At 44.1% G+C, this 18291-nt stretch overlaps 1 protein-coding gene across 1 annotated transcript; it reads right to left on the minus strand.

Annotated features, from left to right (window-relative positions):
- Positions 1-2651: 2651 nt before the first annotated feature.
- LOC123174240 (angio-associated migratory cell protein-like) lies at positions 2652-13519 on the minus strand. The gene is made up of 11 exons (XM_044590026.1): positions 13387-13519; positions 13242-13289; positions 12759-12803; positions 12465-12584; positions 12015-12160; positions 11619-11766; positions 11122-11205; positions 10902-11017; positions 10471-10529; positions 3121-3211; positions 2652-3022 (listed from the first exon to the last, which is right to left on the minus strand). Exons 1-11 carry the CDS (start codon positions 13484-13486, stop codon positions 2795-2797), a joined length of 1185 nt encoding a protein of 394 aa, XP_044445961.1. The 5' UTR covers positions 13487-13519; the 3' UTR covers positions 2652-2794.
- Positions 13520-18291: the final 4772 nt, after the last annotated feature.

Genomic DNA, 18291 nt, shown 5'->3' on the forward strand with positions numbered 1-18291 from the left:
TTCCACCAATCACTTTCTCCTCTATGTGAGGGGAACCCCTTGGATCTAGATCTTGGAGTTCTTGGTGTTCTCCTTCTTGTTCTTCCTCTCATTTTCCTCCCTAGCATTAGTTGCTTCGGTGGGATTTGAGAGAGAAGGACTTGGGCACTCCGTGTGCCCTTGCCATTGCATTTGGTGCATCGGTTTGAGTTCTCCACGGTGATACGTGGAAGTTACAAGTTGAGAAGCTTATTACTCTTGGGTGCTTGGTACCCTTGAGCTTGTTCCTCTTGGGTGCTTGGGCGCCCTAGTCGGTTGGTGGTGTTTGGAGCTCAATCATTGTGGTGTAAAGCTCCGGGCAAGCGTCGGGGTCTCCAATTAGGTTGTGGAGATCGCCCCGAGCAATTTGACGGGTTCCGGTGACCGCCCCCAAGGGTTGCCAAAGTGTACGGGTTCGGTGACCGCCCCCAAGGGTTGCCATTTGTACGGGTTCGGTGACCGCCCTCAAGGGTCCCGTAGTGGAATCACAGCATCTTGCATTGTGCGAGGGCGTGAGGAGATTACGGTGGTCCTAGTGGCTTCTTGGGGAGCATTGTGCCTCCACACCGCTCCAAACGGAGATTAGCATCCGCAAGGGTGTGAACTTCGGATACATCATCGTCTCCGCATGCCTCGGTTATCTCTTACCTGAGCCCTTTACTTTGTGATAGCCTTATTGTTTCTTGTCATATATCTTGCTATCACCTAGTTGTTTATCTTGCTTAGCATAAGTTGTTGGTGCACATAGGTGAGCCTAGTTGTTGTAGGTTTTGTGCTTGACAAATTAACCGCTAGGTTCATTCCGCATTTGTTCTAGCCTAAACCGTAATTATTTTAAATCGCCTATTCACCCCCCCTCCCTCTAGGCGACATCCACGATCTTTCACGTGACAACTAGTGGTGGCGGATGCGGAGTGGAAAGTGGCGGCGGAGGCGGATGGGCAGGGTTTTGGTGCCGGCGGTCGGCATAAATAGCCGGGCTAGGCATTACGCGGCCAGACGGAGCGGCGCCACGCGGCGACATCGGTTCGAGCTTCGGATTGCCAGGTTTCCGGCCGATTCCGCGTGGCACCCGGACGTCAGTCCGACGTGGCGGACGCGTCCGGGCCGCCGTATCTGGGGTGGTTTTGAGGGGTGGCAGTCGGCCCGGGCGTTTGAGGCGCCCGTCTGGGCTGAAATTTCATGACCGATCAGTGACCGGACGGCCCTCCTGGGCGTATGAGGCGGGTTTAGGGCGCCTGACTGTAGATCCTCTAACTATTTTGTTTTGCATCCTTTGTCAATTGTAAGACTCAAGTTTTGTTATCGACCACTATTTCCTTTCTCAACTTCGAATTATCAACTTCTTTAACTCCTTAATCACTGAAAACTTTTTTATACACCTTTGACCATCCTATAGAGGTCTCTCAGCAGCATCCTTCTCCAACTTGATTTATCTGATTTTGATTCCTTATTTTTTTCATCATATTAAAGTATAAAAATGAACCAATTACGAAGAATCCATTATGCAATTTGTAATGTGGAGCTCAAAAACCTCTACACCCTTATAAATACTAGAAACAACAAACATTTATCATTCACAATATTTCAACTAACTAAGAAAACATGTTGCCAATCTATGACATTAATATATGTATAAATATGGTAAGTAATATGACATTCTATATGATAAAGCAGAACCACTTATAGAAGGATTGCACAAATTGTTTTAGTGTTAGTGAGAGGCAAATGATTATGCCAACTAGAATCAAACAACTTGCTCATAGCTCTAAGTTCTCACATCATTGCCAAGCGTCGTCAAGTCAAATTGGGGGAACCAAACTACTACCTTTAAGGATTAGGTTAAAATTGCGTATATCATTGTTGTTTGTAGAACTTGTTAAGGCTTGTTAAGTTTGTAATGGTTTAAAGTTTATCAAAAAATATGAAATAAATAGTGGAACGTCACTGCAAAGTTAAAATGTGCGTTTAGTGCCCTCGGCAAAAATAAAAAACAATCATTCCAACTCACTACGACATAATTGTATCCTCAACGATTTGTTTTTTTCTTCGTCCAGGACATATACAGGCGTGTTATTTCAATCGGCCAGCTAGATCATCTTATATTATGGGTGTGTTGTTCCAGTATATTTTTTCATGATTTTTGAGAAATTTACACCGTCAAGACCTTAACAAGTTATGTGGTAAGCCATGATAGAAAATCCTCCTCCTAAGGCTTAGTTTATACTTGTTAAATTATGTTGTGCCATGTTTATTTTATAATCTGACATGAAAATTCACCCAAAAAGTAGAAATAAGCAACTCAAATAAACGCTGAAACAAGAAGATTCAGATATATTAAACGGGGTTATCATAATCTAACTCAATACTAAATGCAACCTAAGTGCCTTACTACCACTAAGTGCCCTACTAACCATGTGGCGTCTATATATATAGTACATGTAACAACGTGAGGAATTGAAGTAGGGAAGAGAAATTTCCCAATAATTTTGACGTTAATCCTATAATTATATGTTATCCGTGTGCCCATTCAACAACACACACGAATGTGTATCCTTTCTAGAGAGAGCTAGAAGCACGAAAAAACAAGTTCCCATATTAATGTTGAAATAAGTCCCTTAACTTACATTAAAAAAAAACTCCCTTATCTTACGCCCTTGTTCAGCTTGCTGACTACACATCTCAAAGATCAGTGCCAAGTTCCGAGATCCCCATGATGACCACAAGTACATACATTTCCTGACCATGCAAGCCAATGAATCCAATCTCGATATTTTCACTTGAACATGGATATGTCAAAGACGCGGGCAGACTTATCCGAGGAGACCGAGACAATGGAGCTGCGATTGGCGGAGACGGCCAGCGCCTGCACGGCATCACGGTGCCCGCTCAGTATGCGAGCAAGATCCCCAGAGAGGCTGTCCCAGATGCGCACCGTGCCGTCGATGCATCCTGACGCTACATACCTCGACGAACCGATCCACGCCAGGCAGGTCACGCCGTCCTGCTTGTCGAACACCACCAGCAGGAATAAGTTCACTCACAGCGACGTAAATAAAAATACAAGAGGAACCATAAAGGTCAACTGATTTCTACACCCACATCATGCTCGCAAATGGATCGAATTGCTTGGTGAGTGAGGTCCCAGATGATGAGTGTCTCATCCATGCTCCTTGTGGCCACCCAGTTGTACCTGCAGAGAACAGGGGTGAAGCTAGCTAGGGTCAATAGGAAGGGAGTAAATAGCATAAAACTACTAGTTTACAGGCTATAGTTCCTAAAAACTACCACTTTTTAATTTTTCTTAGAAACCTATCAGTCGCGCGGTCCGCTGTTTCAAAAAACCCAAAACGCCCGTGACTAGCGATTGAACCGTTTTTCTGACCGTCTGGACCCACATGTCAGGCCACCTGGCCACGCACGCTCACGGCGCGGCCGTTGACGGCCGTTAGCCCTCGCGGTCCGGTCGGAACGAAAGGAGCTAAATTCCCCACCATGCTCCCACTCGCTGCTCACTGACTCCCCTGCTCGCTCTCTCCCCTGCTCCCACTCCCCTGCTCCAGTACGAGCTCGCCGCCGTTCGCCGTCTTTGAGGTCGGTCGCCGTCGACCTCCTTGCCGCCATGCCTTCCTGGAACGACAAGGAAACGAGCTCGGAGGAGGAGTGCGAGGTCGTCAGCATGGACATGGGACTTATGGTAAGTTCTTTGCCACCTAGGGTTAGGGTTAGGTGCTAGTAGGCCTAGGCTACCGCCATGGATCTTTGCTGTTGTAGGATTCTTGTTCAATAGTGAGGCTGGGGTTTGATTGTAGGATTGATGTAAGCTAGGGTTCATCTCTGTACAGTGTTAGGGTTCATGCTGAGTTGGGGATTTTTTTAGTGTTTAATGAACCGTGCAAGTTGATTCTGGTGTTGAGTGCAGATTGAAACTAGTGTTTGCTGGTTATTTTGGTTGCAGGAGGAACCAGACACCACTGTGGAGCCCCTTTTCCGTGGCCAACTTGAGCTTGCTCATCCCAAGTGCATTCTGCATCAATTGAGGCCTATTAAGCGTGTTGCTTTTGAAGGGCCTGTAACAGGAAGGCGTTTCTATGGCTGCCCAGTCCAGGTTAGATGCCAATAAATTTTTCTGCTATGTATGTTCACTGATGTTTGATATGATGCAGCACTTTGTTTGATATGACAGTCACATATGTAATAACTTATCATATCTCATTTATGTTATTCATTGTTAGAAATTATGAAGTCTATACAAGTTAATCATGGAACTGAAATAAGCTCCTAGTCCATTTGTAATAACTTATCACATTTATAAATGCAGGAAAATGGTGTGAATTGTGGTGTTGTAGAGTGGGTTGATGGGCCTTGGCCAACTGTTCTTCAGAGATGTCTGTGCAAGCTATGGGAGATGTTCCATGAGCAGAACTTTGGAAGGGTACAGGACAAGGAGAAGTTTGAGAAGGAGTTGGCCAGGCTTAAGAGTGAACATGAAAGGGAGTTGGCCAAGCTTAGGACTGAAAATGACAAGCTTTGCATTGAGTACACCAAGCTTGTTGATGATGTATCCAAGATGTTTGATTGGCAGGATGGTAGGGTGGACAAGAAGGTGTACCAGAAACAAGTGGAGGAGGAAGAACTTGAGAAGAAGAAGAAGGAGCTAGAGGAGAAAGCTATGTTGGAGGTGCAGATGGAAAAGCTCAAACTTGCAACAGAGCAGAGGTGCATTTTTCAGAGCCAAGCTGATATCATCAAGAACACCAGAAAGGCTATGAAGGCTGTTGAAGTTGACAGAGATGTTCTTAAGAAGGAGAAGGCAAAGCTTGAGCTTGTTGTTGCTGAGCTGCTGAAAGAAGGGTATGGCAGCAAGGAGAAGTTAGAGCAAATCAAGGCCATCCTTGAGTCTTGAACTTGTTGTGATATGTTGGTGAAGTAAGTACATCCAAAGGCCTTTATATAAGGATGTGGCCTGGCATGACTGCAAGTGATTATGGGTGTACATTTTGGGGGAATGTGAAGTTTAACCTAGTGTAAGAACCTTATTTCCTATGTTGTTAAGTTGTAATGGATCACCTATGCTATTAAGTGTTGTAATGGATCTCCTATGCTATTAAGTAGTGGAAATGGATCTCTGATGCTACTAAGTTGTGGAAATGGATCTTGTATGCTATTAAGTGTTCAACTTGATCTTCTATCTTTTATATGTTATTTGTTAGCCTACATACCCAATTTCTGTGGGTAATTGGGCTTAGTGGCCCACTATGCTCTGACCAAATGCAACCCTAGGCCTACTAAACCCAACCCCATCCATCTGTCAATATAAACCCCTCCCCACCCCCACCCTTTCCCAGTGACTCCACTAGCCGCCACCCAAAAGAAACCCTACAGATGGATCCTGACATGGGAGATGTCACAGAGGAGGAGGGGGAGGTTGTGGAGGTTAGGACAGCAGCAGCAGCACAGAGGAGGAGGAGGCGCAGGCAGAGGGCACTAGAGGCGGCCCAGGATGAGCAGCAAGAGGAGTTCAACCGCCGACTCTCCGACAAGGTACTGGAGAAGTGCAATGATGAAGAACTGGAGCTCGTTTTCACTGGTGGCAGGGGAAGGTCATTCATGGAGATCATTAGGTGGGCAAGGGTGAGGGCAGCCATGGCTCCTCATCCAGCAACTAGGGCCAAGTGGGTCCGTTTCTTCGAGCGCTATGACTGATATGTCAATCTCATCTCATCCATCTATATATCTTTCCATGTTGGTGTTCTATGTAAGATCTGGTGTACTATGTAAGATCTACTCTATTCTATGTAATAACTGGTGTTTGATGCTATTCTGAACCAATGAATCTATGTATTTTTGCTACTGTCAATGAAATTATGCAGTGGATATGAAATGTACTGACTGAATTAACTGACAGAAATACACTGACTGAAATGTACTGACTGAATCAACACAGGAATGACTGTCTGAATGAACACACTGCATAGTAGTTATTACAAACCATGGTAGTTCAACTGACTGAATATCTCTGAAACAAAATAAAGTTTAGTCATTACAGACCATAGTACACCCAAATCCATCCATATTTGTTCACTGACACTAACATAACCATGCCAAATGAACTCAAGTTACCCAAATCCAAGAGCTAGTTACCACTTGCATAAAAATAGTCTTTCAGCCTCCCACTTGGCTTCCTGATCCTCTTTGACCCCTCCTGGACAACAGTTGAATTTGATTGCCTTGGTGCAATGAAAGTTCTTCTCTGGGCACTTGAAGATCTGGTGTTCTTTGCTGGAGAATTTGTAGATGATCTGGTGTTCTTAGCAGGAGAAGAAGTGTTAGTCCTGCTCCTCTTAGCTGGTGGTGCTTGTGTTGTAGCTGCTGGAATAGTTGAAGCAGCCCTTTTTCTTGCCCTAGAAGTAGCAACTGGAGCTGGTGAAGGTGTAGCTCTTGCTGTAGCTGGTCTTGCTTCAGGTGCAGTAGCTTTCTTGGAGGCCTCTGAGCATTTGTAGCCATAGAAGAACCAGCTTGAGAGTAATTGGCTCTATTTTCCTACACAATTAAGAAACATTGTAAGAAAATGAACAATGAAATGAAATGAGACATGGCCTCAAATGACCTGGTGCTTGTTCATCCTCATCTGAAACTTAGGCTTCAAAGGGTCACCACAGTTGCTGAACCTATGCTCTTGCTTCTTGCAGTTGCTACATGTGACAGTACCAATTCTTGAGGTATCCTTTTTTGCTGGCACCTCAAATACACCTTTCCTCCTGGCAGTTTGCTTTTTGCCCTTCTTTTCTTTGAACACTGGTGGAGATATGTCATGTCCAGGTGTATGAGGCCAGTGGTCAGGACCTGGAACTGGGAAAATTATATGTTTGTATGTTTCATAGTACATGGGCTTTTTGAAGAAGTCATTGACAAAGTCTTCAGCATGTAGCTTCACTTTCTGCATTGCAGCAATGGAATGACTGCAAGGCACAGCAGTCATGTCCCACCTCCTACAGTTACATGTTTGGTTGTTGAAGTTAACACAATATGTGTTCTCAGAGCTACTAGTCACCTGCCAGATGCCTGGACCTGCCATGTATGCATCATAGTACTTAGCCCACTTCTTGCCTTCTTCTAAAATTTCTGAGTAGGTTGGTGTGATCTCCCATCTACATGACTCTATTTTCTCTCTGGTTTTCTGAAACTTGATCATCAACTTTGTTCTTATGCCCTCCAGCATAGTCCTGATTGGCTTGTTCCTAACATCCAATATCATTCTGTTGAAAACTTCATTGAGGTTGTTAACAACCAGGTCAGTTTTGCAAACAGTATCCATTTTATATCTTGCCCATGTATGGTCTGATATCTGTGACAACCACTGCCAAGCTTCAAAACTTTCTTTCTTCAAATTTTCCATCCCTTTTTCATGACCACTCTTAGTGAAGGAATAGGCAGCCTGATCTAAGTGTTTCTTGAGTTCCTCCCCTCTAAAACTAGCAGATTGAAAGTTGGCATATATATGTCTAAGACAGAACCTCTGTGGGGAGTCAGGGAATACATCATTGATTGCATTCAACAATCCCTGTTAATTATGAATTAATGATGGCTTAGAATGATGGATAAGTATGATGGTAAGTTTAAAGTGTGGTTGTCATGAGTACTGGAGCACATACCTTTTGCCTGTCAGACATAATTGTGTACTTGCCAAACTTGTTCCCACTTGCAATAACAGTTCTCAGCTGTGTGAGAAACCATGTCCAGCTGTCTGTGTCTTCCTTGTCAACAACACCAAATGCAATGGGGAAGATGTTGTTGTTCCCATCCCTGCCAGTAGCTGCCAATATTTCTTGTCCAGTGCTGAGCTTGATGAAGCAACCATCTAAACCTGAAAATATGATCACCTTAGTTGTAAATAACATGAATGCAACCATCTTAGATATATGTGTAAGGATCATGTACCTATAAATGGCCTGCATCCATTGAGAAAGCCCTCTTTGCATGCAAAAAGGCAGTAGAACATGTAGTGGAACCTAGGGGTAGGAGCTGGATTTTCTAGGTCCTCTTTGGTTGTCACTATGCATCTACTGCCTGGATTAGTATCTAGCACACACTGTAGATAGTCCCTTAGTCTGTGATATTGGAGTCTGTGATCTCCTTGCACAACTTCAACTGCTTGCCTCCTTGCCCTATATGCGAAGCTTTTAGGCACATGAACACCAAATGCTTTCTTTGTGTATGACATAATTGTCTCAACACCGGCTCCAGGGTTTGATCTAATGGTATCCTCACAAACCTTGGCAACCCAGTTTACTATAACCTTGGTGCTCTCTCCACTTGCTCCACAAGTGTGATCCAAATTCATCTTCTTGATGCTGAAAGTAGACTCATTAGCTATTCTAGAGGCCACTATATAAAACTGACAACCTTGCTTTCTATCAGAGCACCAAGCAATAACCCTAGTTGGTTCATTTCTGTGATACTCAAAATTCCTAAGTGTCATGACATGGAAATTTCTTAGTGCTTCTCTGAACTCCACAACATTTAGGAAGCACAAATGCAATGCAAACTGCTCATGTGCATCAGGGACTGATGGATCATACCACCTCCTCTCCTTCCTCTTCTTCAACCTTCTCTTCCTACCAGAAGGCAACCTTGGAATTTCTTCTTCATCACTAAGACCAAAATCACCTGGAAAGCAGTATTCATCAGGTTCAGGCACCCAATCTTCAAACTTGGTGTGTTCAGGCTCACTGTGTGACTTGCTAGTTGGGCCTGGTTTTCTGACAGGATTAAGCTTCTTTGCTCCTTTCTCTGGTACAACTGAGGGTTCTTCATGTTCAGAAAGGATTTGGTCTTCCTCCCAAAACTCAGATGGTTCTGAGTTTGCTCCACAATAGTGATCTGCAGGTTCTTCCTCTCCCCTAGTCTTATGGCTTGTCCCTGCCTCATCTTCACCCCTACACCAAGCCTTGTATGATATATTCTGCCCTTTGTAATCACCCCTAAAAAACTCAAAATCTGAAGAGGATTTGTCCATCTCATCTTCATCTTCATCATGTTCTACTTCTACATCTTCTTCTTCTTCCACAACATTTTTCCCCTTGTTGAAATTACAACTATGTTGTGTGTTAAGATAGGGTTCCTCAGGGATTGCTGGTGCCAAAGTTGCATTATTGAGTGGATACAGGACACCTTGTTGGGAAACACTATAAACAACAGGTTCACCAACATGATCAATGGGGATCTGCTCCTCAAGCATGATGTGATCCATGTTAACATCTGCTGGGCTTGGATCAGTAGGCTTTCTGACAGTGATGTTCAGGATCTTCTTATCAACAAACAAGTCAAGCATTTCCTCTAATGCCTCCTCACTATCCAGGACCTCCACCCCCTCCAAGCCCTCTCCCTCTTCCTTTACATAAGTCAGACAAGCATCCATTCCATAACCCTCCAACTCAGCCAATGCTAATATGGTCAGATAACTAATGTATGAAGAAACTGAATACTTTCTCTTCATGTTATCTGTTCCTTGAAAATGTAGCCTCATGTCCCAAATCTCATCATCTAAGCTGTAGGATTAAATTGACAAACAATTAATCTTTAACTCACTAAAACTTAAAACAATGACCAAATGTACTGAACATTACTGAACTTTCTACTAATTACAGTGAATGCACTGACCAAATGAACTAACCAAATGCACTTTCTTCTGCAGTGACTTAACCAATAAAATAAAGTACCATGCCAAGAACAAACAATTACTAACCCTAGTTCTAAATTGAACTAAAGGACCCAGAAATTTGTAATTTGAACTAAAAGTATGAAGGGCCCAGAAATTTCTTACCTCACTCCACCAAAGGATGAAGCCCAAGTGTGGCCGCCATCTGGATCAGCGTGGATGGACTTCGCCACTGCCCTAGCCGCGCGGACTGCCGGATCTGAGCTCGCCGGATCGACCTCAGCCGCGGGCGGTGATGGCTGCTGCAACCGCTGCGCCGGGAAGCTCGAGCTGCCTCGCCCTGGGGCCACCTCTGGATGTCCACCGCCCTCCTGGCCGGTGACGCCTTGGCTCAATAGCTCTCCGCCGCCATCGCCAACCTAGGTCACTGCGGGGGAGAGGGGAGAGGAGGGGGATACTGAGAGAGAGTGCGGCCCGACCAGCTCGTTTCGTTCCGACCGGACCGCAAGGGCTAACAGCCGTCAACGGCCTCGCCGTGAGCGCGCGTGGCCAGGTGGCCTGACATGTGGGTCCAGACGGTCAGAAAAACGGTTCAATCGCTAGTCACGGGCGTTTTGGGTTTTTTGAAACAGCGGACCGCGCGACTGATAGGTTTCTGAGAAAAATTAAAAAGTGGTAGCTTTTTGGAACTATAGCCTGTAAACTAGTAGTTTTATGCTATTTATGTATTATTGTGCAATAGATCTATCATACAGACTGCAACATTCCAAGAACGTATCATGAAACAGTACCTCGGTGAGATGCCAATGCACTCGACGGAATTAGTGTGGCCAACTAATGAACCGACAACCTGCAAAAACAACCGACAAAACTTGTTACACACAAATCAGATCTTACCTTCAGAGTTAGATGCAAAACAATGGCACATGCTTCTAAAAGTTTGAAAACTACCAGCTGAGTATGCGACTATCCTAAGAAAACAAATCCTACAGTATCTCAAAAACAAAAACTCTGCAGATATCACTACAAGCAAAATAAGGTGATCAATAATTTATTTATTTTACATGATCTACAATGCAGATAGAGCCATAAACTGCATCAAATACTTTCCATTGTAAGCCAACTTGGATGAGAAGGATTCAAAGCTCATTCAGCATGTATGGGAGTGACTCATTAACCTTTTTGTTAAAAAAATTAGTGCGAAATCACGACGTACACCCACCTGGCCTGATTTTATGCTCACGATGTGCACAGAACTATCCTGAGAGCCACTAACAACTGATTGGGAGTCCCATGTAATAGCTAAACATGTCAGTCCTTGAGTATGATAACCATGACCTGGATGGCGGTAAAACGGTCAGATAATAACATTCAGGTTAACAGAGAACACAGAAAAACAACCATACGAATATATGGTAATTGCAACATAGACAATAATTTACCTCGAACAACGTGTCTGCAGTGTGCACTTTCACGGTCCCATATCCTTAGTGTTGCATCATCTGATCCGCTACAAATAAGCTCACCTTCAAAGGGAAACATGCGAATTAGCTAAAAAAGGGTGTGCTACATCGGGGACCTGAACATCAAGTAAGCTGGTGAAAATGGATCTAAGATGTTAAACCATCATAGAAGTCATTCTGTTATTTACATTTATGATCAACTTCTAGTTTCACTGAGATTAACTTAGAACACAAGTTAGTAGCAGAAATATTAATACACCATGATCCATCCATAAGTTCCTCTGAAATCTGAACAAATATGTTGATAGCTAAAAACAGATTGTCACATAAGGTGAAATTTTTCGCGCGTGACGTTCCAAAAAACAGGACCCAATAATGTCCAGACTGGGGTGATATATTTTATACCATACTAAGAGGCAGCTTCATAACGCTAACATATATCAAATTAAATAGCATTAGAGAAAATTACTCAGTACCATCAGGTGTAAAATCACCACATGTCACTGTGTTACTGTGGCCAGCAAATGTATTCAGAAAGGCATTGGTGTCCGCATTCCACATCCATATGTTGAAGTCCTCTGATCCAGCAATTATAATGTGACTTCGCAGATCCCATTTAAGCCACTACAAAACCAGAGGCATATAATTAATCATTATATACAGTTCAACAGCAGGAAACACGGATTTTGCAATTGAAACAGTTAGGCCATGTTCGGTTGACAGGGTTGTGGAGGGGTTTTGACAGGGATTGAGGTGGATTAAATCCTCTACAAGTCAAATCCCCTCCAATCCTCTTAGGGCAGGGTGTAATCGAACAAAGCATTAGGGGGTATGTTCAGCTAAACGGATTAAAGTGATCAGCATCATCTCACCTCAAAGCCTGATTCAGAGCCCTCAAGGGTTCGCTGAAGTGTTCGTGTAGCTGTATTCCATACATTTATCTGTCCATCCATACTTCCACAAGCCACTAATTTCCCATCTGAACTGAAAGCCACAGTGCTGACAGTATCGTTATGTCCTGTATCGGCAACAGATATTATATAAGCTTCATAGACAATTCTAGGGATGCATCCGTAAATTAAGGTACAAAAGCCGATGAACAGGAACGTAAATATAAAGATTTTCCTAAAAAAAAACATAGAAGAAGACTTGCTGCAATATATCAATAATACGTTTGGAGTTATAGCCAACAGAAATAGGAACAGCACATGTAAGAACTAATAGTAAAAGTGATAAGCATAGGGAAAGTCCAGAGAAACATTTACATACAACAAATCGACTAAGGAATTCCCAATTAGAGTAAGAAAATGAGTCAACCATACCAGGCAGCTCTTGAACATCCTCTGCAGATCCAATCCTCCAAAGAAACCCTCTGTCATCTTTACCTCCAGAAACAACAAGTGATGCATCCACAGGACTGCACGCAGCCGCAAATACCTCATCTGTACCCAGAATATCAAGAGCAGCTATTAATATATGTGATTTTCAATGCAAAAGTACTCTGGAAGCGGATGATACAAGAGACGACAAATTGCATGGTGTATCAAACGCATAAGTGCAAACAATAAATCATAGTCACAAGACATTGTAAGCTAGTTCGTTCAACGAGATCTTGCCTGTATGCCCATGAAATGCATATGCTGAATGATCCTCAACCTCATCTGAAACAACATAAATTAAAGGGCACTTGAATTACTAGCACATTATACTGTCAGGGGGTAAAGAACTTCAGATTGTCTAAAGTGTACTGCATGTAAAATGAACAACCAGATAACGAATAGCATGGTGCCAAGGTTTATATACAAAAAAAAAGGTTCCCTAGAAGCATGAGCTCATTTGCAAGAAAATTCAGTTTAGAAGGCAATATTCAGTCATCAATAGCACAAGACAGTATCTTATTCCATTAAGATCGTCGCTCTCAAGTAAGAACGGACACAAACATAATAGTTAACCATGTAAGCAGTGCCAGTACAGCTATACTAAAACAGATGAAAGATACTCCCTCCGATCCACAAAAACTAAATTGTACGTGAACTAGTTGTTTTCTCCGACACTTTTCATGGTTCGGAGGTACTACTAGTAACAAAAAAGGCACATACCCATCATGTCTTGGTCCTGCTCGTCATCATCGTCTTGGTCGGGGAGATCTGAGCAAGGAAAAATTAAGCACGGAGCAAGCAGAAGTAAGGAGGAACTACAAGCTGGTTCTGTGTATGACATGGTACTTGTATAGGTAGTATTGACCTTCCTCGTCCAGGGGTATCTCACTGATGATGTCATCGTCGTCGATGAAGACCTCCTCCCCTTCGGAGCCTTCACTCATGACCGCCGCCGCACGGATCATCGTTGCTGTGAGCACCTACCCTTTTTTTTTTTGAGGATTAGGGCAAACCCTACCTGGGGTTCACCGAGCACGGCTAATTTTTTTTAAATAATACATTTTTTTAAATTACAGAAATAATACACAAAAAAAGATTTTTTAAAAATAATACACCATCGGCCTACTGCAGGCCGACTGAGCCCAGTCGGCCCACAGCAGGCCGACTGGTGGCCCATCAGTTTGCTGCTGGCCGATTGGGCTGTCGGCCACCAGATTCAAGCCCAGTCGGCCTGCAGTTGGCCGACAGGGTCCAGTCGGCCTGCAGTACACCGATAGGCCTGCAGTGGGCCGACTATGCTCAGTTGGCCTGCTGTGGCCCGACTGGTGCATGCCTATTTTTAATAATACATGATGATATTTTTTAAAAGTATATATTTTAACACGTTATGAATACATGGTAACATTTCTTCAAATACATTTTTAATGGAAATACCATTTTTTTAAACCACACAACATTTTTTAAAATGCTTTTCTGAAATTTTCACAAACTTTTTTTAGAAACACGCGAATATTTTCTTAAAATGTCATGATCCATCTAAACATTTGTTAACCCACGTGATATGTGAGTATATTGATTGTAATATCATCTTATATTATGGGACGAAGGGAGTACCATTTTTTACAATGTCATGGATATTTTTTGGAAACACGAGAATATTTCCAGCAAAGGTGACGTACATTCATTTAGTGGCAGGAACCATTTCTTTTCATATTTTTCAAAAAAATTGCATGCATTTTTTGAAAGGCGGGAACCTTTTTCCATTGTGATGAACATTTGTTTTGAAAGTTATCGACATTTCCAAATTGCGCTTTTCCCGCCATCCATTTCCCGCCACCCATTTCCCGCCACCCATTTCCCGCCAACCCTTTCCCGCCACCCATTTCCCGCCACCCATTTCCCGCCAACCAATTTCCCGCCACCCGTTTCCCTCCTCCCATTTCCCGCCAACCTTTCCCGCCATACCGCAGTCGTTCTTTCCCGCCATTTTCTCGTCTCTACCTATAAAACCCCCTTCAGACGGAGCTGGATAAGCATTGCAGTGTAGTATAGTTGAGATGTCTCATTATCCTTTCGATCGTAGTTTTCACCCTGGGATGAGCAGGACTCTTCTGAGGCTAGCTACCAATTTCAGGATGGATAATAGGATAGTTCCATGGGACGAACTCACCGGTAGTGACACCATAATGAATGAGTTGGCTCACCAATTACGTAGGTCTGGGTGGCCTGAAAGGACCTATGAGGAGGTACGTAAAGAACTTCTTAGGTTGCATGACAGGTGGAAGAAGGTAGTGGTGCCGAAGAGTGAAACTTTCGGAAGGATTGCAGCAAATAATCCATGTTTATGGACTGAGGAGAGCGAGGACGAAGATGATATCTTCATGCCGCCGCTTCCGGGTTCTGCATCGTCGAAGGGCAAGAGTTCTTCATCATCGAAGGGCAAGGTTTCTGCATCGTCGAAGGGCAAGAGTTCTTCATCGTCGAAGGGAAAGAGTTCTGCATCGATCGAGGATGACGATGATGACTTCATGTAGTTTTTATGCTGTATGTTGTGAGTTCAGTTACGTGCCATTTAATTTAGATGTAGTTATATCTAGTTGTTTGTAATGTCTCGTTGTATGAATATTATGTTCTATCTAAATATGATCTTGTAGAGTAGGCATATGTCTCGTACATAAGTACATAGTCATTTGTCTCATACATAGAATAGACATAAGTCTCACACAGAAATAGATGGTAATGTCTCTACTGATACATAGGAGCGGCAATGACGACGTCTGGCCTGCCGGGGAGGCGGATCTCGAATGACAAATGCATCACATATAACTCGGTTTCCTGTAGCAATGCAACTGAACAACCCTTTTCCATTCCCATTCGCTCAGCATTTCTTGAATCTTGCCATCATCAGTTATGTCAATCAATTTTCTTTCCCCAGGGCCATCTGAATGCTTCCTGCTGACGTAGTACACAAAATCGTCTTCCTTCAACCCTTGCTTCAACATGAATTTAGTCTTCAACCAATCAAAAGTGAGGTCCACTTCACTAACTTGCACAACACTTGGAGACAAGCCTTGGACATGAACAATAGGGCTAAGCACCCACTGAGTACCCTCAGCCATCTGCAACACACAAATCGCATTGAGTACCTACCCTACCCCTTAATATCCCCACTAACAAATATTAGACATGTCTATATATTACGAAGCTATATATTACAGAATATTAACGGAGCAACTAATACAATTCACCCACCTACAATTATATTACGAATATTTACCGTAGCAACTACAAATATTGACAGATTAATATATTTGACTGGACTGCCTATATTACGGACCTTTTTTCTGGACTCCTACATATACTGACACTCCTAAATACTTGACATCCACATATAGGACAGATTATTACCGGAGCAACTACACATTTTTACACAACTAATTAGTTGACATCTAAATATATTAACAAATACTACCGGAGCACCTACGAAAAATAAAATGTGGGCTTAAATATACCCTTGAAGCGTGCGTGCGAAGGATGAACGACGAATGGCGGCCACCAAACTGCCGGTGCTCCGGCTCCAACGAAGAACGACGAACAACAGCTTCACCTCCACCACTGTGCTCCAATTTCACCACCAGCACACTGCAATGCTTATGCAGCTCCGTCTGAAGGGGGTTTTATAGGTAGAGAGGAGAAAATGGCGGGAAAACGACTGCGGTATGGCGGGAAAGGGTTGGCGGGAAATGGGAGGAGGGAAACGGGTCGCGGGAAACGGGTGGCGGGACACGGGTGGCGGGAAACGGGGCGGGAAATGGGAGGAGGGAAACGGGTGGCGGGAAACGGGGCGGGAAATGGGAGGAGGGAAACGGGTGGCGGGAAAAAGTTGGCGCGAACATATGGCGGGAAAAAGTTGGCGCGAACATATGACGATGATGACTTCATGTAGTTTTTATGCTGTATGTTGTGAGTTCAGTTACGTACCATTTAATTTAGATGTAGTTCTATCTAATTGTTTGCAATGTCTCGTTGTATGAATATTATGTTCTATCTACATATGATCTTGTAGTTCCGATAACAGAGTACTAAAATAGAGTAGGCATATGTCTCGTACATAAGTACATAGTCATTTGTCTCATACATAGAATAGACATAAGTCTTACACAGAAATAGATGGTAATGTCTCTACTGATACAGATACATAGAAGCGTCAGTGACGACGTCTGGCCTGGCGGGGAGGCGGATCTGGAATCGGGGACCATCCCAACCTGTCGGGTGCCCTAATGTGACAAGGAGGAATCTCAGACTCTCCCTGGTCATGCTGTGTATCCTGTGTGGGGCCTGGTGGAGGAGTCGAAAACATGTTCATCCACTGGGTGTGCTGCGACAAATCTAAGCCTGTATGTTGTCCTCGGGATGTTGATCACTCCCCCACGTATCATGTGATGTCGACATAGACGCCTGATATCCATAGGCCCCTACGCGATGGAACGTTTCATCATGAAGAATGAGGTCGCGTCAATTAATATTGAAAACAATAAATATGAAGACACATACCTGCTGGGTGTGACGTCTGCTCTGGCTGAAACACGAAACTGGACGAGGGACCGTGCTGCTGTGGCTGTGGAGAAAACACGAAGCTCGACGAGGGACCATGTTGCTGTGGCTGTGGAGAAAACACGAAGCTCAACGTGGGACCATAGTGCTGCGGGTGCCACGTAGAACTGCCAGGTTGGTCAGGACGGGGTGGCCTGGTTGTCGGCTGCTGTGCTAGGCGTGGACGTGGTTGATGTCGTTGCATGGAGTGACGCGGCTGCTCCTGCTCGTGCTGAACAACATCGGTTCTCCGGGTGCACGTGATAGCCTCGTACACAGTCCGTATCTTATTCTGAATTCTTTCCAAGAAGGGCTGTACCACTGGACGATGATGAAGAAGAGGTCCAGACGATAGTGATCGTCCAAAGGTGGTCACGTCGTCGTACAGTTCGCGTGTCAAGGTAGCCTGCAAATTTCCATGACGATTAATAATGTCTGTCTCTTGCACGTCAAAGTATGTGACAACATTACGTAAAGAAAAAAGTTGTGCCATCTCCTCGACGAAGACATCGAAGATGATCTTCGATTTTGTCATCCAGTAATCTCGGTCCCTTGTGCATAGCACAGACATACCAGCAGGGTATCTCGCTTGTATGGCTACTTCCGTGTAGGGCTGCCAGATGACCCCGGTGCACGCATCGAACTGCTCGTTCAATGCTGTGTACGCCTTCTTGGTCTGATCACTAGCAAAGCGTCTCTGCAGAGAATAAAAGTTAGTAGCCGCTAGCATCGATCGATCTCTTGTGCAGAAAAAGTTGCATTAAACTACAACACGGTGCATACCTTGCGATGAGTCCAACACAGACCGAAAGTAGGCATGTCGATGCCGTCAACATCAAACATGGCGTCTATAGGCTCATGAACACGTACATCTGGTCGCCCTATAAAGAACCTCTCCCACGACCACAGCTGTAGGAATAGAGGGCATCCAAGAAGGGCTGGCTTTCTCGATGTAAGCTGGCAACCGTTGCACATACCTCGGTATGTAGCCGCTAACACCGCCGAACCCCAACTCCTCTGTCTGATCTGATCCGCCGTCTGAGCGCTCGCGATCTCGAGTGCCATAGGGATGTAGAGGGCGCTAATAGTGGTGACATGGTTCTCCGTGAACATCACCTTGCCGAAAAGCCACAGTAAGTAGGCCTCGAGGCTCTGAGTGATCTGTTCCGCAGTCAAC

This window comes from Triticum aestivum, chromosome 1D (assembly GCF_018294505.1).
Source record: "Triticum aestivum cultivar Chinese Spring chromosome 1D, IWGSC CS RefSeq v2.1, whole genome shotgun sequence".
Taxonomy (NCBI): Eukaryota; Viridiplantae; Streptophyta; class Magnoliopsida; order Poales; family Poaceae; genus Triticum; species Triticum aestivum.

Excerpts from the sequence above, each read along its gene's own strand:
- LOC123174240 (XM_044590026.1), bottom strand. The coding sequence starts at position 13,486 with ATGATCCGTGCGGCGGCGGTCATGAGTGAAGGCTCCGAAGGGGAGGAG. Across the intron at positions 12,161-12,464 it reads GGATGTTCAAGAGCTGCCTG|GACATAACGATACTGTCAGC; the intron begins GTATGGTTGACT and ends TTGCCGATACAG. Across the intron at positions 11,018-11,121 it reads CTGCAGACACGTTGTTCGAG|GTCATGGTTATCATACTCAA; the intron begins GTAAATTATTGT and ends ACCGCCATCCAG.